Raw genomic sequence first — 21,780 nt, 5'->3', positions numbered from 1 at the left:
ACACACTACCCAGGGAACTGGTTAAGTCACCATCCCAGGAGGCACTTAAGGACGTAGTTTAGCGGTTGGCTTGGCAGTATTAGGTTTGCAGTTGGACTCAATCCTAAAGGTCATTTCCAACCTCAGTGACCCTGTGATTCTGTGAAGCACTAGAGGGGTCTCTGAGGATGGGTGATGGGAACGATCATTTCTAGCACAGCAGATTTTTTTTTAGTTTTATTATCAAGCTGGTGCTCCTGCTGTAGAATAGAAATAGGTATGAGGATAAGATTATTCCCATCCCAACACCACTGGCATGCAGTGATTTGTCTTAGCAGTCTTCTACAAACAGTGCTCAAAGTGAGTGGTGTAAGCTGTCATAAGTTTTATTGCCCAGGTTCATACAAATTCCATCAACATTGTACCAGAACACATTTAACCTCATTCAGGCAGCAGACAGGCTGTGCCATTGAGTGAGAGAAACAGGCAAGCCAAGAGCCTGTGACACTGAGCCAAGAGTATCTTCTGTAACCAGAGGTCTTTCATGAAGGGCTTCATTATTTGGCAATTTTTGTAGCAATAATTGTAGTTGACTTGAGTTGACAGGATGGCCTTGTGTTCTCTGCTTTCCAGACAGCTCTGCTCCAATGCAGATACTATTGTGCCATAAAAGTGGCTCTAAGGGTTAGGGCTCTAAGCTTAAAGGCTTAGATTCTGGGGGAATTTGTAGATATTTGGTAGATATTATTATTCACTTGTTAACTAATGCAGAATAAACCTCTACAGGTTGCTGCCATCTCCTGTTCCTCGGTGAGTCCTTGTTTGTTTTGTCTCTGATACAGTGTTAATTTTCAGAGCTAACTACTGCAGTGTAGTCTGGCTTTAAGCATTAAATTAAAATTATAATGAAAAATTAAAAATAATAAAAACTCCTCATGCAAAAAAAAAAATCTACTCTGGATACCAGAAAAATATATGTGTACTAACCTAGCTTTGTGCTGTATTAGAGACTGAGTATTACTTTCCGTTCTCTGTAAATATAGAATGATAAAGTACTGTAACCTTGCAGTATAATATCCCATGCTATAAATCACGATGATGATGTGCTTCCAGGTCTATAGTTGTCTAAGCTTTCACCATGTCTAAATTCTCACTAATGCTGACAGTGATCATCCAGAGCTATGCTGACAGTGAAAAAGCAGCAAAAATTTAATTATAAAATACCTTGTCTTTTGTGGTCCTGAGCCTTCATATCTGCAATTTCACTCAACATAACATATATTGAAGCTAAAATATTGATGTTAAGAACACTACACTAACCACTTGAACAGTACTATAGCACATGGAATAAAGTATTTACATGTTTTTTTGTGTAAGAAGGCTTCTGCAGTCACTGTTTTTTAAACTGCCTGAAGAGGTCAGAGGGTACAACTAGATAATTGTTGTAGGACCCTTCTAACTGAAATAAAAATCTCCACAGGAGAGCCAACCAAAAACACATATATAAACACAGACATCTATATTTCCCTAACCTGAAGACCTGAACATGGTATGTCTCCTAATCCTGTGTCACAGAGTAAGTATGTTATTCCAACTAAACCTCCTTTTTGGATGCATGAAACTATTTAGTAAATGTGCTTTTCTGCTTCTCTCCACATAAGAGGTTCTTTCTTTACTCTCAAAGTATACATCATAATGGGATGAGTTTTGAATTTATTTCCAATCTCCACACCAGGATTTTATATGTATCTCTTACTCTCCCAAATGTACTGTTTATGGCCATTGTGCAAATATTGCTCTAATGAGATCAATTAAGAATTACATATATTTTGAACTTTATAACTGAAAGTAGAATACATCTATACCTTCTATTTAATATCCATGGGTGGCTCTAGTACAATTCTCCTGCACTGCTGTATGAATTTTCTGTAATAAGATCTCAGACAATGGCTAGTAGAGTGGAGTTGATAATCACCAGGTTAAAAGCCCAATCTGTCTGTTGAGTTTCATGTATCAAGACTGTTTTATATACTGGAACTGCTTACCGGGCTTTGGTTTGGTTCTACTTACTTTATACATATTTTATCCATAACAGAATAAAATGTATTGGTTTGTTAGGTGCAGAGTACAAAAAGAAGAATTTGGTATTTACAGGGATGAGTAAAGCTATTGAAGGTACGCACCAGGAAAATAAGTTTCTTTGGCCAGAAATGAAAGAAATACTGTAAATAATGAGCATGGATAATTCTTATATTCTGGAAAACAACAAATGATGACTACTAGATAAAGATTATATATCAGGACTTCATTGTCTGTAACAGCATTTCACTAACACTACTTGATATTACCAGTAAAAATAGCTCCACCAATAGCAGGATCATTTGCATTCTCTTAAATTCAATTAGGCAAAGTCACCAGATTAAAATTCAGAAAAAGAAGAAAGATATTTAAAAGACTGTCCAAAGTTGTGCAGTCTCTAGGGAGTGCTTCTCTTACCCCTTGTTTCAATTGCAAGATTTAACAGCTATGAGTGCACATTGCTTTGTGGGACAGGAATGAATTTTAAGTGCTAAGAAAAAATACAGTGCATAACCCACAGTGAAATACAGGTTTCTTCCTGGCAGTCTTAACAGATATAGAGAGATATAGATAAAGAGAGAGTGAATATAAATAAGGAAAATTAATAAACTAGGTTTTGTTTTGGATTCTCACTGAATCAGTGAAGTGGGGATATGGAATTTCTCTGAGTTTTTGTGAGCATGGCTATTCTATAATTCATGCTGCCTAGTATGAGTAGAAATATTTGTGTGAATGCCAATCATCCTTCACTTTTAATGAGAGTTTTTTTTTAAATGTCCATCCATGGATTCTCTGGTGCTTATGATACAGTTGATCAATTTCTTTCTCCACAAAGCAATTTAAAAAAAATGTTCCTTAAACTTGAGACAACAATAAACTAGGTCTTCTACAATAAGTGCAGACCATTAACGCTTGGAGAGTTCATGACTGAGAAACCCTTGTAAGCCTGAAAATTCAGACTCCTTGCATTGTGGAGATACGTGATGGAGTTGCATAGAAAGTATATTGAGGAAGACCCTTTTATCCCCCGTATTCCAGTGGCTCCTCTTCTATGCAATCTTTGGAGGCATGGATACTTGATATAGCTGTTCAGGTCCTGAAGTCTGTTTAACAGTTATTGTTATTGCAGTGTGAAAACATATCTGCAGTTTCACCTCATCACAAATTATGGATGGGTTTTTCTGAATGTGTGGGTAATTGTAGGAAGAAATAGCCTTAATTTTATACAAGTAGCAACTCCAATACTGTTAAGGAAACTTATTATTATCTTCACTAACACAGCACTATTTATCTACAATGACGAAAGGTGTAAAGTTCTGGAATGTAAAGCACTAATGGTGTTTTACATGGATCAATAAACAAATTTTAGATTCCTAATTTGAAAGATTTGCACTAATTTCTGTGACCAGCTTTGACCAACTGGAGATCTTTGAAGTGGTGGATACTTCTGCTGGAATTTTTTTTTGGTGAAAAACTTACTGGATCTGAAAATCAGATCTGAAGCTGGTCATAGTGAGTAGAGAATTTTTCTGATATCTACAATGACATTGTGCTTAGAGTAGAAGCCTTGAATGGCTCCTGAATGCCCTGGAACAAAATATCAAGCAAGAGGAACTTTACTGAATTTTTTTTTATGTAGGTCCCTAAAGGTTTTGCCTGTGTGAAGATGGACTTTCCACTGGATGACCATGGTGAAATCTTATACAGTCAATCTATTTCACCAAGGAAACTTACTATGGTGGAGATAACTATTGTCACAAGCTCACTGGCCCATATGGTCCTAGTGGCTCCACTGAAGCACAACAAGATTTGGAACTTCATTTTATGGTAAGGAAAATTATGAAGATGCTTCAGGTTTAATTGGCTTGTCCCATGAAATTTGGTCCAGATGGCAGAAGTACCACCTGGCTTTGTTTGAGGTAGTCCTGGGAAGCAAACAAAACCTTCTGCACAGTTTGTGCTGGCTTACTGCTTAGTTCCATTTTCAGATGAGGATGAGCAGTTGTTTCAGGTGTGCTCACTGCCAGACCCATCAGGGCTTTCTGACTAAACTCCATGCTGGCATAGTCACACAAGAGTGGGACTTCCGTGGAAATGGTGTCTTCTTCACTTGTCACTGCTTCTGCAGGGATTTCTTCATGCCTTGGACTCATGTCTATGCTATTGCTAGGTTTTTCTGACTGGGAGGTGTCATGCCTGTTGTCTTCTCCACCATCTGTGGAGAGGTCTAGCGTCAGAGGAACCTTTGATTCATGCTCTATGATGAAAAGGCTGGTGGTATCATTGTCTGACAGGGCCTGAAGCAGTGGCCTTGAAACATGTTTCCAATTAGTCTGTGAGAGAAAGCAAGAAAGAAGAATAACATGCTAATTAATCCATTTTAGTTCATCTTTGGTTTTAGAAATATGACTGAAAATACCTAACTTAAAGGACCATCTTCTCTGGTCCCATAGTATTTAATCAGTTTTTCTTGCTTTTATGTTTACTTGACACCAAAAGTAGTGATGATAAAATGTAAGCCTCATGATGTGCTGTTCTGAGAACACAGCTTTCAAAAAATTTAGCAAACATATTACGATAAAAAGGCAGAAATTTGAACAGCAGCCAGACAAAATTAAGCTGTCAGCTGCTATGAACAGTTTGTTATTAAACTTCATGCCATGCTGTGATCTGAGTATACCTGGGGTAATAAGTTTTTTGCAAATTCTGGATGGTTAAATGGAGAACAGTTGGTAAGACCAAGCTCCCTTATTTTCCTCCTAGATTATTCAGTGTTTGTCATAATGGTTTTTAAATTATGGGCAGGATGGTATAGCTATTAGACATTTTTCTTTCCTTTCCCCCTGCCTCCCTGTCCCCATCTGCTCTAAACTTGTTTACACAGGGCTTTTGTGTAAGAAATAAGTAAGTGTGCATTGTTTTTTATTTTCTTTCTTCTTACAAGTTGTGATCTGACTGAGAAATGAGAATGTTGTTCTTTGAAGTCTCAGGAATACCAAATAAAATACCTCTCTTTTTCTCTTGTAATGGGATAAGTAGACATCACTACATGGTTAACTTCTGCCTTGTTTTGAATAAAAATGTGTATGATGTGTGTGATATGTATGGTCATGATCATATTTTTTTATGAAGAGCAGCTTCCAAAGCTACCAAATCTGAAATAGGTTTTATGTCTACCTGGACTTTAGTAAAGCATGTGATACCATTTCCCACAGAATTCTCCTGGATAAACGGGCTGCCCCTGGCTTAGGCAGTTACACTGTTCATTGGGTAAAAAACTGCCTGGATGGACAGGCCCAGAGAGTGGTGGTCAGTAAAGTCACATCCAGCTGGTGTTCAGTCACCAGTGCTGTTCCCCAGGGCTCAGTACTGGGGCCAGTGCTGTTTAATATCTTCACCAATGATCTCATGGAGGGCACCCTCAATCAGTTTGCAGGTGACACCAAGCTGGGTGGGAGTGCTGATCTGCTGGAGGGCAGGAAGGCTCTGCAGAGGGATCTGGGCAGGCTGGATCATGGCTGAGGCCAATGGTGTGAGGTTCAACAAGGCCCAGTGCTGGGTCCTGCCCTTGGGTCACAACAACCCCAGGCAGCTCCACAGGCTGGGGCAGAGTGGCTGGAAAGGACCTGGGGGTGCTGCTGACAGCAGCTGAACATGAGCCAGGCTGTGCCCAGGTGGCCAAGAAGGCCAATGGCATCCTGGCCTGGGTCAGCAATGGTGTGGCCAGCAGGAGCAGGGCAGGGATTGTCCCTCTGTACTGGGCACTGGTGAGGCCACACCCTGAATCCTGTCCGGTGCTGACCTCTCAGTTCAGGAAGGACGCTGAGGTGCTGGCGTGTGTCCAGAGAACGGCAACAGAGCTGTGGAAGTGTCTGGAGCACAAGTCCAATGGGGAGCAGCTGAGAGAGCTGGAGGTGTTTAGCCTGGAGAAAAGGAGGCTCAAGGGGGGACCTTATCACTCCCTACAATTGCCTGAAAGGAGGAAGTAGCCAGGTGGGGGGTGGTCTTTTTGCTTAGGTAACAAGTGACAGGATGAGAGGAAATGGCCTCAAGTTGTACCAGGAAAGGTTTAGATTGGGTATTAGGAAGAATTTCTTCTCTAAAAGGGTGGTCAGGCTGTCCAGGGATGTGGTGGATTCACCATCCCTGAAAGTGTTTGGAAAAAGTCTTCCTGTGTCAGTTGGAGACATGGATCATTGGTGAACTGGTTAATGGTTAGACTTGATGATCATGGAAGTCTTTTCTAAACAACACAGCAATGCTAGGATTCTGTCTGAAAGAGGCAATAGGCAAAATATTCTCTACCAGGCATGGTTAATACAAACTTCATTTTCTTTGACAGTTGCTTTGTTTCTGCAGGAAAAGTTAAAGGCTTTTAAAATTAATATATTTTTCTTTTATGCATTTTATGTCAAAATGGCACTGTGGTTCATAAAGCCTACTTGTCCTTTCTGTAGCATGCAGTCTCAGCGTGTTTCACTTGCAATTCTTCATTGCAAAATGGCTACCTGATGACTAGCTCTGAACTCATCACTTCTTTAGCTGCATTTAGGTGGAAGAAAGCAAGTGAGGAAGTCCTGATCTGGAATATGAAAATTCCTACTTGCTCTGTTAGAGGAAGCAATGTTGGTGTTCAGCAAAACTTCTGATTATCAGCTGACCATCAGGGTCTTCTGAAATACTGTTTCTGATTACTTCACTCTGTATCCCAGTTCTGGACAGTAGATACCTACCTAGCCAATGCCCAAAATTTGATGAGATAGAAGTCTGCTTGTAAAAGCTTGTGAGAGGAACTACTAGATTGTCAAGTGCCAACGTAAGTTCAAGTCTTCCAGAAAAAGATATTTATAAAGGAAAACAGTACTAATTTCTGATACAAAAACACAATCATAGGGGGTCTGAGACTTTAGAGATAAACTTAGGTGTTGTAAAAGGACTTTTAGTATCAGATGTCACCAAAACTGCAGCAGAAATCTTGCTAAAAGTGGGAAGGCAAGAAGGTGAAGATACAAATAGGTCCACTAATAGGCAAAAGTGGGTAATGTGGTCTCCAGCAGCTGATTTTAATTGCTGTATTTTTTCCTAACAGCTGGCTGATTTTCCTACTTATTTAGTGCTGAAATTCAGGTATACTTACAAAATAAATGGGAAAGCTGTGGGCAAGATGTGAGCATGCTGCTGAACCTTGGTTCCTGTAGGTAGGTAGGTGCTCCTCAGACAGCCACCAGCTGCCAATCAGAGCCCCCGGATTGCTTTGGAGGCAAGATGAGGAGCAGGCTTCAGAAAACACCATGTTACATGGCCTCTCTCATAAGACTTCTCTGGAATTATACCACAATTCACTACTTTGTATTTTGAACAACTTGTACTTAATAATCAGTTTGAGTTGGTGAAAACTGAGTGGTTAATGGTTAGACTTCATGGCACTTCATTTTATGGTAAGGGAAATAATGAAGATGCTTCAGGTTTAATTGGCTTGTCCCATGAAATTTGGTCCAGATGGCCAAAAAAGCCCTGAATTTCTCTCTTTATACTCCATCTACCTCCATTCAGCTTTGATTTGTTCTTTTAAGGATCATGTCTTTAAAAATGCTTTACAATGTACTCAAAAAAAGTCTGAGACCTTTATTAAATTTTAAAGTATATACAGCCTATGCCTAAATTGAAACTATCCCCCATCCTATATTTTGAATATTACTCTGGCTTCCAAGCAGTTGATATTAGACATTTTCTTAAGTAAAGTGTGAAAGGACAGATAACTAGCACTATAGATTAATCAAAGATCTCCCCTGTGTATTTTTTTCATGCTGTCAGAAGAGTACTTACCATATCTTGGAGTGCAGTGCTGTTTCCTGGGGTGGGTACACTGCGCCAATATGATATTTTCAGCCTGTAAAGAAGTATTTTACATTTAACATGAGGTTAGATGACTGACATTTCCTATGCATTTAAATTAATTATTGTTCATACATAATATATTGACATTTTTGTAACCATAAAGAAAGGTGTTCTACAGAGACATTTAAGCATAATGCTATTTAAAAGCTGATGACCAAACTTGGTAGCCTACACTGAAATACTGAGTTAATGATGATTAGCATCCTTGTTTAATGACAAAGGAGCTGTGAAAGTTCTGGCAATGTTGTCTCTTTCTGTACTTTTAATCTATACATCTAGTATTTCTATACATCTAACTGTTACCATTTCCACAAATCCTCCATCTTCCTTGAGGGCTTTGAGATGTACAAGACAAAGCTTGTTTTAGTAAGTATTTGCTCCTGGGCTTTGATTTAAAAATTTCCTCTCCCCTGAAAACAAAGAGCAAGATGCTGCTGCATTCAGCCCCTGTGCAGTGGCTCTGGTAGTCTGGAAGAAGCTCTAACGAGACAACACAACTCCTGCTCTTTCCTGATTGTTTTGAGTTTGGCTCTTTCTGGGAGCTGTTACATACAGTATCTGACCTCCATAAAGAAAGCCTCAACAAAGCTGTAAGAGAGGCTGAGACTTTAAGTAGTCCATCATTCTGCCTTAGTGTTGGCTTCAGTATTTTTCAGTTTTGAAAGTAAAGCTAGCTTCATTAGCTTTAGGGTACTTTGCCTATACTTAGGCTGTGGTTGGAGGTGAAAAGCTGTGGCTGTAAAGTTACTGGATCTCCTGCTGATCCTGTGAAGATGGGTGTTTGGCTGGCTGGTGACGCCTTTCTTACAATTCAAGAAAGCAATTGAGATGAGGGCATCACTGGGATCCTTTATCTCAGTTCAAATACTCAATATTACTACAAATGTACAAATTTAAGCACTATTTTGTAGTGCTACACTGGGCTCCTGGGTGCTGCCTAGTTGTCTTGCGTTTTGCTTTATTTTTTCCCCTTTCCTCTTTCCTATTGGGCCCAGACAAAGAGGTGTGGTCTTATATTGAACACAATGAAGTTTACTCTCGGTCAAAACTAGGTAAGTCTCAGAAGTTCCTGCCAAAACAGTTGTATCAGACACAGTGTGACTTAAAATACAATCTTAAAAAGCAGAGTCTGTTTCCCAGTGGCAAGGACAAGAGTTTAAAGCTAAAGCAGGCTATGTCATGCTGTGTGGCTCTCAAGCCACAGGTTGTGCCAGCTGTCCTTCAGCAGTTGTGCTTTCAGCTTCTGAGGCTGGTGCTTTGTGAAGAGGAGAAAAAGAGAAGGTACTGTTCTAGGACGCCAAATAGTAACATGAGTGGTTGTATGCAATTAGGTTTGTCAGAAAATTATTTTTGGAACCCATTACAATGCAAACCTTTTAGGCATAGTGTATGCCCCTGATATTGTACTTCAAATTATTATGTGGGGGTGAATACTTTATAATTGCAGAAACTAATTTTTCATAAAACAAGAGGACCATTGCCAGATCTTATAGTCACCCTTATTATTCTCTCTTGCTCCTACTAATTTATTGTTCCTTGTCATTATGTGCTTATATACATACTTTATAAATTCAATATCCAAATGTGTTTGCAAGAAACATCTTAGATAAAATTTATCAAATGCACGCTTTATCTATAGATGTAGCATATATCCCAGTGTGAGAAAAGGTCCTGTCTCTTTCTAAGAGTGTTTGTGAATGGAGGTAGTCAGATAAAGGAACCAAAAGTTAAAGAGTACAGATTTTTTACAAACTTGTTTTACCATTTAAATTAGCTTATAGTGGCTTGCAATTGCTTTCACTGTAAGATTACTGTGGAGGCTTTGGTGTTGTGAGTTTTTGGAGTTGTGTTGCCTTTAACGACAAAAAAGGCCCAGTGTTATGAAAGGCTCAGTGTTATGAAAGGCCCAGTGTCAGAGCTAAGCAAAACAAGAGTGCTGCTAACAACTCCAGCCAATATTCTGTTCTTACCTTTTAATCACCAGAGAACAAGTGAGAGGTGCAAAAACCAGAATGAGTATCATGCTGAAACAGAGACCAATCACAAAACCTTCAAGTTCTCCTTTATCTGATGGGAAACAGAAAGCTTGAATCAGATTTATGGAGTTAAGTACAGAAAGACCTTATTAACTTAATGAGAGAAATATTTGAAACAGAAGTCAAAGCCAACTTTACACATTGTTCTGGAATTTAAGTAAAATTTAGTTAAAACTAAAGCTGGTGTTCTCAGGGGAGTGTGGGCTTTTCAGGTTTGTATTTTTAAGATATCTAGGTATCTAGAATCACAGAATGGTTGGGATTGGTAGGGATCTATGAAGCTCATCTATTCTAATCCCCTGCTAAAGCAGCTTCACCTAAAGCAGGTGAGACAGGATTTCATCCAGGGAGGTTTTGAGTAACTCCAGGGAAGAAGACTCCCCAGCCTCTCTGGGCAATATGTTTGTGTACTCTATCACCCTCACAGTAAAGAAGTTCTTCATCATGTTCAGGTGGAAATTCCTGTGTTTCAGTTTATGCTCATTGCCTCTTGTTGTGTCATTGGACACCACAGAAAAGGGCCTGGCCCCATTTTCCTGACACTTGCCCTTAGGGTATTTGTATATATTGATAAGGTCCCCTCTCTGTTGCCTCTTCTCCATGGTAAAAAGGCCCAGCTCTTCCTGCCTTTCCTCACTAGTAAGGTGTTCCAGCTCCCTAAACAACTTTGCAACCCTCCACTGCAGGAGCTCCATGTCTCTTTTGTCCTGAGGAGCCCAGAACACAGCACTCCAGGTGAGGCCTCATTAGGGCTGAGTACAGGGGCAGGATCACCTCCCTCCACCTGCTGGCAATGCTCTTCCCAATGCTCCCAGGGTACCATTGGCCTTCTTGGCCACCAGGACACACTCTGGCTCATGGACAGCTTCTTGTCCACCAGGACCCCCAGGTCCTTCTCCACAGAGCTGCTCCCCAGCAGGTCAGTCCCAGCCTGTGCTGGTGCCTGGGGTTGTTCCTCCTCAGGTTCAGGACCCTGCACTTGCCCTTGTTGAATTTCAGATGGTTCTTTGTCCACCTCCAACCTGCCAAGTGGTTTTTTTCCTGCCCATGCTGTTATGCAAGCTCTAACTTGTTTAACAGGTCAGGACCCTCATGCACATCTGACTTAATAAGAAACTGTTTGAGTGAAAGTGGCTTTTTATCGATTTCAGGATTTACTAGTAGTGTTTGGGGATTTTTTTTGTTGGTTGATTTTGGTTTTTGTTTTCTGGGGATTTTGTTTGTTTGTTTGTTTGTATGGGTTTTTTATTTGATTGGGGTTTATTTTGTTTTAGGGTTGTTTTGAGAGGTCATGCCTGGTCCTGATAGCAATAACACAGCTTGTGTATTTAGATGGTGTCCATGCTTTAACTTTTAAGATCATTAAGACTGTTTTATCTGTAATCAGTCATTTGTCAGTCCTTGAAGCAAACCTATGTCTCTTATTGCTTCTTAGTACTTGCTTGAGATATTTTCTATCAAGATCCCACCTACCTACAGAAGAGAAAGGGTTTGAGTTAATGAAGGTTGATAAAATGCTCAGGCTAACACAGGAACCAAAACTGACTGTGATGTTAAGAGTGAGTCAGTGTAGAGGTCTTTGTTATAGATTTTTGATGTCTCCTTCATTATAGGAGACATCAAAAGTTTAAAAGTAGTGCTTGTAGAGTGTGGTCAGTTCGTGATTGTGTTACTGATATTGACAAACCATATTTGCAAAAAAAAAAGCCACTTGCTTTTTCTTTTCCTACCCATCCCCCAACAATAGTATTTTTATTTTTTTTTTTTTTACCAAACAGCTCCCTAAAGTTCAAAACTAATTTGGAAAGCTGCAAATTGCTTTGTTGCTGAAATTGGTTCTTTATAGCAAAGAAACCTGAGATACTTCTAATGGATTAAGCCTGTGAAATGTTTGGGAAGAGCAAAAATAGTAAATGTAATGTGTAAATTCAGTGTAATTACTTGATTTTTTAAAATGTGTTAATTTCACTCTGCATTTTTGTTACTTCACTGAAAAATTGAATGCTTTCCAAATATATATTTGGTAGGATGAGTGAAATAGAGTCCTGAAGAAAAGCTCTAGGGAGAGGCTTTAATATTTTGTGTTGACAGGAGAAAGTTTTCAGTGGGGGTAGGAGGGGTGCAAATCCTGTTGATTTCAAGGAAGATTTTAAATTTCTTTTTTTAAATCTCTTTACATTTTTGACTATTTATTTGTATGTTTTATATCTGTTTCACTTAACACAAAAAAGCTGCTCTGGGGAGAAACCATTTGTGTACTTCTGTTTCTGAATATCACAGGTTCCTGATACCATCTTAGCATGTTCTTTTATTTTTCTATTTAGAAATCTTCATTAAGGGAAGCTGTGGTCAAACAAAAAAAGTCTGTTGCAGCGTTAGTTTTAGTTTAACTGAGGAGGTGTTAAAAATGTTTGAAAGACTAAGTTTAGCCAACCTTATATGATTTGAAGATTTTTAGACCTTTTAAATGTAACTGTATTGATCTTAGCCGATTCAGGCACTTCTGAGAAAAGTAAACTTTTGCCAGTGACCTAAAGGACCTGTTACTTAGAATGTACTTAAATTATCAGAAAGCAGAAGATATTTTGGTTAGTGTTCACCCACACTAGGAGCAATTGAAAGGTACTTAATCTTTTATTTTTGCAGTTAATGGCTCAGGAAACCAACTTCACATGATTGCTCAGGATTTTGCCAAAAGCAGATACTTGAACATTACTAGTCACAGGCAGAAATTTCATTTGATGGAATCTAGAGGGTAATTGTTAATAAATAAAGATATGTGCACATAGCTAGGACAAAAAGTTCAGAAAAGTTTCAGAGATGAAGAACCCTAGCTAACCCTAGCTAGTATATTAGGTTATAAAATACAGGTAATATACAGGTAATTAAATACTTTGTTCTGTGACACAAAGTTTACATCTTGCAGAGGAACATTTTTTCGTGTTTGCTGTCAGTAACTGAGGATTGACTAATAAACCTTGTGAGTGAACATTGAGAGGACATAAAGTGAAGATTCATGTTGGGTAATGCAGATGCATAGAGGTTCCACAGTACCATATTTTGGAGTGCTGAAAGGCTGTGAAAGAGTCTGAGGTCCTTCTCCAGCATTAGTGAATCCTGAAATCTGCACACGATAGGCGGTCTTTTCCTTCAGTCCGGTAAGATGGTAACTTGTGATAGAAGCATTGAGAGTAACAGCTGAAACACAAGAGGTTTTAGGAGGGAGATGATTAGATGAACTCTCATGGCTGAGCAGGTATCAGTGCAGCTGACTGGGCAAACAGCAAAATTTCAGTGCCCTGATCCTCATCTGGAGGAAACCAGAGTGTACAGATGTCTTTGGATGGGTACAAGAGTTCCCCAAAATATTTATGTACATTTTAAATCCAGAGGTTAAAAGCATGAGCTTTTGACACTACAAGGCTGTATTGGGTTTGTATGGCCAAGTTTTGGTGGTAGGGGTGCTGCAGGAGTGGCTTCTGTGACAAGCTGCCAGAAGCTTCCCATATCCAACAGAGCCAATCCCAGCTGGCCCAGGATGGAGGTGCCCCTGGCCAAGGCTGAGCCAATTGGAAATGGCTCTGTGATAACAGATTTAAGAAGGTAAAGAAGTTACTCTACAAATGCAATTGCAGCCAGAGAAGAGCAGGGTGACAATATATGAGAAGAGCAGCCCTGCAGACATCAAGGTTGGTGAAGGAGGAACAGGAGGTGCTCCAAGCACCAGAGCTGAGGCTCCCCTGCAGCCATGGTGAAACCGTGGTGAGGCAGCTGTGGCCTTGCAGCCATGGAGGTCCCAGAGGATGCAGAGATCCACCTGCAGTCCCTGGAGGAGACCCAGGCCAGAGCAGGTGGATGCCTGAGACAAGGCTGTGAACCTGTGGGAGGCCTGGGCTGGGGCAAGGTCCTGACAGGGACCTCCAGACCAATGGAGAGAGGAGCCCATGCTGGAGCAGGGTCCTGGTAGGACTTGTGACCCTATGGGCGACCGACAGTGGAGCAGACTGTGCCTGAAGGACTTAATCCTGTAGGAAGTAAAGAGTGTGGATGCTGGAGCAGTTAGTGAAGAATGGTAACCCATGGAATAGACTCATGCTGGAGAAGTTAATGGGAGACCTGTCTCCCATGGGAGGCAATCCATGCCAGAGCAGGAGAAGGACTATTCTCCCTGAGCAATGGCAGAAACAATCTGTGATGAACTGACTGTAACTCTCTCTGTGTCTCCGTGGCAGGGAAGATCTGCTGGTGGGAAAGAGCTGGAGCCTGGGAAGGAGGGAGTGGTGGAGAAAGGTGTTTTAAAATTTTGTTTTACTTGTCATTATCCTACTCTGAATTTCATCAGCAATAAATTCAAATAATTTCCCCAAGTCAAGTTTGTTTTGCTCATGTGGTAATGTGTGATCTCTTCTAGTCCTTATCTCAACCTGTGAATGTTTTGTTACATTTTCTCTCCCCTGTCCCCTTGCAGAGGGGATAGAGTGGCTCTGGCTTCCAGTGGCTCTGGCATCCAGCCAGGGTCAAACCATCACAGGTGATGAACACAGAAGGCTGCTTATACTTCATGAGAGGAAAATACATCTAACATGCTGAACAGTTGTTCTTATGCTGACTGTAAGAGTTAACATTAGGACTAGCCCTCATCACATACTTTACTCTCACTCCAGTTGTTAGTAGTTGTTTAACTTGATTTATGCCAGTGCTATTACTCATCATTCAGTACAGAAACAGGGCTGTGCTTTCTGCTTTACCTGCTTTGTGGAGCTTTCAGCTAAGCCTGTCTTTTCTGATGATGCAGTGACTTTTCCCTTGGCCAGAATAATGTACAAACTGCCATGTTGTAAGGATGCCTTTGGAACAGAAATTACTGCTCAAGTTTGCCACTGTGGATTTAAAATCTTCACAGAAGGTAGCCTATGGACTTCCTTCCCCCAAATTCTCCAGTAAAATTATACTTCCTGCCTGGAAAAAGGGCAATTGGATGCCATGTCACTGCTGTCTTGACTGGTTAAGATAGAGAGAAAAAATAAATTAAGTTCAGCCCTGGATGTTCCCATTCTGCCTGCTCTTGTGATTTCAGATAGGTATTTGAAGTGGAATAGAATCTCCAGAAGACCTTTTATGATTCTCTAAAGGCACAGGTCAACATGTATTATAGAACTTTTACTATCTCCCTTTGTCAGCTCTTACTTGATATTTGTCTTCCCTAGCATGTCTTCAATTTTATTTGAAAGCCAGTTCGTACAAAGTTAATGTATTATTACTTATGGCAAAGAGACTTTCCACTCTAGACCAGACAGAAAATGTTTATCAAAAGAATATGGGGATTTTTTAAAATTGAAAACTCAAGTGGTTCGAATTCACAGCTATTCATTTATTCCTATGTGTAGAAGTTTCACCATTTGTAGTTTGTTAAGGTTGGAAAAGATCTCTAAGGTTATCCAAACTTAGTCACAAAAACTACCAATTTAATAAAATGTTTCCAAAATTAAATTTATAATGGTGTATTTGGAAACAGATAAGGAATACAAACTGCTAACTGAGTTGCAAAATGAAATATAGAATGTCTTACATCTTATAGAAAGGCTCTGAATCAAGCTTAGATGAGGTGCTATGAAACATAAGTCATTTGCTTACATAACACAACATTCATTTGTGACTGAAATCATAATAGTGAAAAGGTATGTCTTCCTTTAAGTGCTCCTAGAGAATTCTCCTGTAGTCTTAGAATAGTAATTTTTAAGGAAATAGCAATATTTCATTTGAGATAAAAACTAGAAAATTCTAAGTGTTCATGGGATCATCTAGAGCATTAAGAGTCTAACCAGGAGCTGACCTTTGAGAACAGAGCACTCAGTTTGCACAGAAACCATAAATAACTCAGTAGACTTAATGGTCTGAATGAAGCTCTTATTTCATGACCCTGAGCTGCTGCTTTGTTCTGGCAGTGGTGCCTTACCTGGAGACTTTTTCCTTGATGAATCTGTGTAACTGATCCTGTATCCCTGGAGAAAGCCCAAACGGTCTTCTGCAGGTATTTCAGTCCACTTCACAAGTGCAGAATGCTTTGTGATATGCAGAATTGTCACATTAGTGGGACCAGTCCTAGGAACTTGAAAAAAACAGATATTTGAGTTCTGCATAAATACCTGCGCAATGGACATACAAGACTGAATCCTAGCTGTTTCCAAGAGAGTTCTTGTCAACTTCTAGGTGCTATAAATGCAATGTAAAGGGTGCAAGAGAAAGGCAAAGTCCCAGATAGTAAAAACCTCTCACCTTAAACAATACCAAAGTAGGTTGAAATTGTGACTCTCTCATTATGAATATTTTACTCCAATAGGAACAGCTTTCATTTCAACTTGCAATATGAGACATTATGAAATTGGGACTGGAAAATCTGATTGAATTTGAATTTGAACCACATGGGTCTGAGACCATCTTTCTGTTATTTTTAGTAATGTCACACATAATAAAAATATTTCTGTGGACGTGTCAGTAAGGAACAGCATTCAGGTTGTTCACTGCCAGGACATGACTGCTAAGAAAAAGTGCAATGCTAACTGGAGAAAGCTGTTCAGTAACCTGGAAAAGAAATCTTGTGTAGTCTTTCTTTTACTGCTACAAATAGGAAACAAGAAGAAATATAGAGGGGTGGGGTTACACAAAGGGGAAGAATACCTCCTTCAACGAAGTAGAAGTGGGTCACTCCAAAAGTCTTTTCATGTCTTATGAAATTTTCACACTGACACACATCAGATGCATGTACCATTATTTTGTACAACTTATATGGCTGAAAATTGTCTGGAAAACAAGGAAAGATATGTCAAGGTCTACCAAAAAGTTATAAATTACAAAGAAGAAGAGGAAAATCAACAGCTTCATAGATTTTCTGTATAGCTCTTGCTTTCTGAGACTCATAGCATAGCATAAGAGTACAGTGCTTCCACTGAGTACAAAATATGTGCATCCTTCTTTAGTGCCTCTAGATGCTTTAAACTATTTCAAAGCCAGAATGGGACAAAACATGGGTTTTCTTTTAGAAGATGACAGCTGTGTTAATAGTCTCCCTATGGAAGACTTTAGCTGCTGAAGGAGAAATTCGGAACTAAAATGGCTGTAGTTATCTTATTTCAGGGATAGGTATTTCCCACTCAGCTAGAATACATAAACCCAAGGAAAAACCTACATGTAATGCGGCATTACCGAGGTTGCAGAAGGACGAAGGTAAACAGTGCACTCAAGAAGACTTTGTAGAACTCTGAAGCTAAATGTTCTCTATTGTACAAAAAAACCAGTGCTGAACGGCCTTTGCAAGAGTTACCTACATGATTTTGATCAACATTTTCGATGTCTGTTCCATATAGAAATCCCTGACTGAAGCCCATCATGTCTAGCATGGTAAGAGGAATACTGGAGTTGAGAACTTAGGCTTTGACAAATATAGACACTGGTATAAAAACAGAAATTAACCCTAGGGAGTCTGAAACAGAGCAGTTTATATTGAAAGATAAGCTTACCTAGGTACAAGATGAAAGGTTTTTTAAAGCCAGTAATGTATAGGTCTGCCTGGAATGCGGGCAAGGAGAGACATTGTACCAGTAGCTTAGCTGCATTTCTTGCCCAACCGTATCCAGAAGAACCCTAATTAAACCTTCTTTTTATCTGCCTTAATGTTGCTAGGCGTTAACTGATGACTCAGTACTGGACAATTATTAAGAACAGTACTTATCTGCATAGATCTTCAGTTTGCCCTTAATAACAGAACAAAAATCCTACCCTGCCCAACAAAAATATGAAGAAGGGTGCTTCCATAAGAGACGTAGTGGTTGCTGTTACCTAATGTGAAATTTCCAGTAGCCGTAGTTATTATTTTCATGTGCATATTCTCTTTACTAGTGCCCCAGTCAACCACAAAACATTTTGGTTTGTATTCTGGAGTCCATGTGACAACTGCGTTTGTTCCCTGGCTTTTGACATGGATTTGACCAGGCAAGTCTGTGAACAAATTAAACACAATTGAAGATCAATAAACAGGAAAGCAGTTTTCTCCCCATTGTTTTTTCTTTCTCCCTTTTGCTCTGTTTTTTAAAGATTATTCATTAAGCAAATATAGCAACATAGCAAACGACTCACTATCATAGTAAGGTTTACAATAGTATTTCAATAGAAGAAACTTAGCATTTACTACTTTGCAGTGGTAGCTGGGAATTACAGTGTGGATGGCTGTACAAGAGTTTCCTGATTTCTGATTGCTTGAAATTAAGTGGTTATTCCAAGGCTCAGGAGAAAGATGTCAGGTGCTGCTAAATAACCTCCTCTGAGGCACTAGCAGCTGCTACACATGGAGTAACTCTGATATAGTGCTTGCCTGAGCAGGGGTGGAGGAGAAGGGGCTAATGATAGATCATAGCTAGATGATTTAATATTTCATATGTTTTGAATTTTCTGAAATAATCTTGAAGATTTTGACATTTTTAAAGACAGCTACCAAACTAGGAACGACCTTCTGACTGACACTGAGGAGGGAAAAGGGCAACCTGCCATTTTGAGGTAAGAAGTGGACCTTGTGAGAGACATAAACATTCTCCATTTTTTCTCCTGTCTGGAAACGGATACAAGAAAGGCAAATTAATTGTGAGGGAGCTGTGGTTGTCTGAGGGAGCTGGGGCTGTCTGAGATGGCTGGGATTGTTTATCCTGGAGAAAAAGGAGGCTCAGGGGAAACCTTATGACACTCTACAAGTCTGAAAGGAGGATCTAGCAGGGTCAGTCTCCTCTCCCCAGCAATGAGCCATGGGACAAGAGACATAGCCTTAAGCTGTGCCAGGGGAGGTTTGGGCTCAACATTAGAAGGAATTTCTTCACAGAAAGAGAGTTTGGGCACTGGAATGGGCTGTGCGGGGTGGTGGTAGAGTCACTGTCCCTGGAGATGTTTAAGGAAAGAGTGGATGATGTGTCACTTTAGTCCCATAGTCGAGTCGACAGGGTAATGTTAGGCTGTAAGTTGGACTCAATGATTTCAGAGGTCTTTTCCAAAATAGTTGATTCTGTCATTCTGTAAAGAAAATTACTGTACTAGCTGACAAAAAGTCGTGTATGCCGAGAAGGAATTTATCTTAAGAATGCACTTAATGCACGTATCCTCTCAGTAATTAAAGACAGATACAGAGAAGCTGCACTAAAATGCAAACAGAACAGGCATCTGGAGAGAGCCATGAAATACAGGCTCAGAGGTTCACTAGACAACTAATTGTTAATCACAAGGTGGCTTGAACTGGTAGGATATATTTTATCAGAAGAGAGTTAAGGGACTGAAATGTAAGGGCAAAATCAAGTTGTTACCTTTTTGCAAGGAAAAGGAGAACGTCATGTGGAGAATGTTAGAAAATTCTGGATAAGCAATCATTTGCAGCTATCAGAAGATCAATAAGGGTACTCACACACTTCTTTATTGTGAATGTTATAGCTGAATTTAAAAAATCTTACTTTGTAAGAGAGGTTCTTCTTATACTGCAATAAATACACCTCAAGACTGTTAACACATGAAATTAGTTTATATTATAAGGAAGACATTATACAGTAAGTTTTATTCTTTAAATGAAAAGACTGTCTATTAAGGCCTCAGAAAATCTTACATCTTCATTAGAATGTGACATGTACATCCTAATGTGACATCTACATCCTATCTATTCTTTTCCTATGTGCCAGTTAGAGTAATACTGAAATAAAGGACAGTAACAGTAGTTGTTTAGCTCAAGAACTTGGACTTGCGCATAGTTCTGTGACTTTTTTAAACCACTGCCACCTACTTGATATTGGGGACAATCCATAAAACATTTTTCCAAGTAAAATCCACCATTTTCCTAAGTAGATCCAACACATGGTACCTTCTCTAGCTTGACCAACAAAGAAGTGCTAAAATGAATATTAAATTGCTAGTCTGTTAACTTCTACTGAAGTATCTTAAGAAACAATTCTGACTCCTACTATGTAAAAATACTATCTTAATATATATTCAAGAGAATGCTTTCACCTATCCCAAAGTCCATGAAAACGTATCCTTAGAGATTGGTCATTAAACTTCCCCACCACTATGGTGAATAACGTAAATACCTGTTACAGGGAATTCTGGGACAATGTAGATAGCTTGTGGAGATTCTCCTGCTTCATTATAGGCAGAAATATTAAGTCTATAGTAAGCCATGGAGAGATTAACAAGAATTTTTCTGTCTTTGAGAGAGATGTGATTTGGTGGTTGGCTGCAAATGTTGGGTATTCTTTCCACATTAATAAAATATCCAAGGACATTCTCACTTTGTGCTACCTAACAAGAGGAAAAACATTATTATTCTATAAATGCTGTTATGTCCTGTGCAGAAAATCAAGAGTAATTTAATTTTATAAACAAAATGTAGCCTTTAATGATGGGGATAAAATCATACTGTTTTAATTAGGTCATTAGGAATCAATAAAGCAAAGCATTTCCTTAAAATTAAGAGCATGTTTAGATTGAGAGGATTTAAGTACACGATTAAGAATTTTCCTTAATTGAGATCTTAGTTACGTGTATGCAATTAGTAATAACAGCAGTGAAGCAGCTGTAACATTCTCCACATTTCAGTGGAACATATCCCTCATTTTCAGGAACTTGAAAGTTAATGAGAGGTGTTTAATTGAAATTTATGCCTCTGGATCTCCTCATCTTCTAGGGCTTGATTAGGTATGTAGTATCTTTAAAGACAAATGCTAGCAATTATGCTGCAAATTTGGAACATGTTAAATATCCATTGGTAGCAATTCCTGGTGGTGGTTCACTCATTTACTGTACTAATCTTAATAAGAGATTGGAAAATGAGTGCACAGAAATGGAAATTACTGCAATATAGACAGAAACTTAATGCATGAAGGCCTGTGAATACTTCAAGGATTATTTCTAAAATCAAGATTGTCTGTTATTTCTGGCACAGAATTAATAGTGTGTAGATACCATGAAGCTGTGAGGCTGCGTTATATTAATGAAATAATTGGATACGTTTGGAGTAACTTAGACAGGAAGACATTTACTATTTTAAAAGGCAGGTACACATATCTTGTGAGGAATTTTGTATGAAGATAGAAGCTCTTGAAATAAAAATATGTTTTTTTCCCTGGAAAAGAAGGGAAGTTTTAGTAATTTTTCAAGAATATAAATTGATATAATTTTCCCTGTTAGTTTCTAGCTCGTAAATCATCAGCATACAGATGCAATGAATTCTGCAGCAAGTATACAATATCCAATGCCTTTTGCCTATCAAGTGTAAACTCAATACAATGAGAAAGTCTGTTTTTCCATGCAATGCAAGAAATAAATAGCATATACATAACAGAAGGTACCCAGACTGGAAGTGAACCTTACCTCCCACTTCAACAGAACACTTCTTCTTCCTGGAGAGACTTGTGTAGTTACATTATATAATATTCTTGGCTTGTTCATGAGTTCTGGTAAACATGGAAAAAGATGGAGACATGCACTCAAATGAATAATTCTGATGTTCATATTTTCAAGAGTATCTGAAAATCCTATTCCATATGACACAAAATTTGGAAAAGCCTTTACATTTATACTTAATGCCAGTAGAATGAAACTATATTTCACTTACTGTGAGGGACCAAAATCTCCTTGCCCCAAATGCAAACACAGTTGAGACCATCCTTGGTTATGCATCTGAGCTGAACAATGTATGAAGACATAGCATTTAAATTTGAAATGGTGACATTGGAAACATTGCTTCCTACAGGCACCTAAAAAA

The 21,780-nt window shown here is 39.1% G+C and overlaps 1 protein-coding gene across 1 annotated transcript in view; it reads right to left on the bottom strand.

Annotated features, from left to right (window-relative positions):
* Positions 1-3,914: 3,914 nt before the first annotated feature.
* The window catches only part of LOC115915658 (interleukin-6 receptor subunit beta-like), a 30,565-nt gene continuing 12,699 nt past the window's right edge, over positions 3,915-21,780 (bottom strand). Inside the window, exons 6-15 of the mRNA XM_030969220.1 lie at positions 21,631-21,772; positions 21,387-21,469; positions 20,105-20,315; positions 17,829-17,987; positions 16,671-16,793; positions 15,949-16,101; positions 13,047-13,190; positions 9,927-10,023; positions 7,885-7,948; positions 3,915-4,391 (exon numbers count right to left, since the gene is read on the bottom strand). Coding sequence (XP_030825080.1) covers positions 3,915-4,391; positions 7,885-7,948; positions 9,927-10,023; positions 13,047-13,190; positions 15,949-16,101; positions 16,671-16,793; positions 17,829-17,987; positions 20,105-20,315; positions 21,387-21,469; positions 21,631-21,772 — 1,653 coding nt within the window. The remainder of the gene's footprint in view (positions 4,392-7,884; positions 7,949-9,926; positions 10,024-13,046; positions 13,191-15,948; positions 16,102-16,670; positions 16,794-17,828; positions 17,988-20,104; positions 20,316-21,386; positions 21,470-21,630; positions 21,773-21,780) is intronic.

The sequence above is a fragment of the Camarhynchus parvulus genome, chromosome Z (genome assembly GCF_901933205.1).
Source record: "Camarhynchus parvulus chromosome Z, STF_HiC, whole genome shotgun sequence".
Lineage (NCBI taxonomy): Eukaryota > Metazoa > Chordata > Aves > Passeriformes > Thraupidae > Camarhynchus > Camarhynchus parvulus.
Note: the sequence above shows the minus strand (reverse complement) of the source record. Positions and strands in the feature narration are given on the sequence as shown.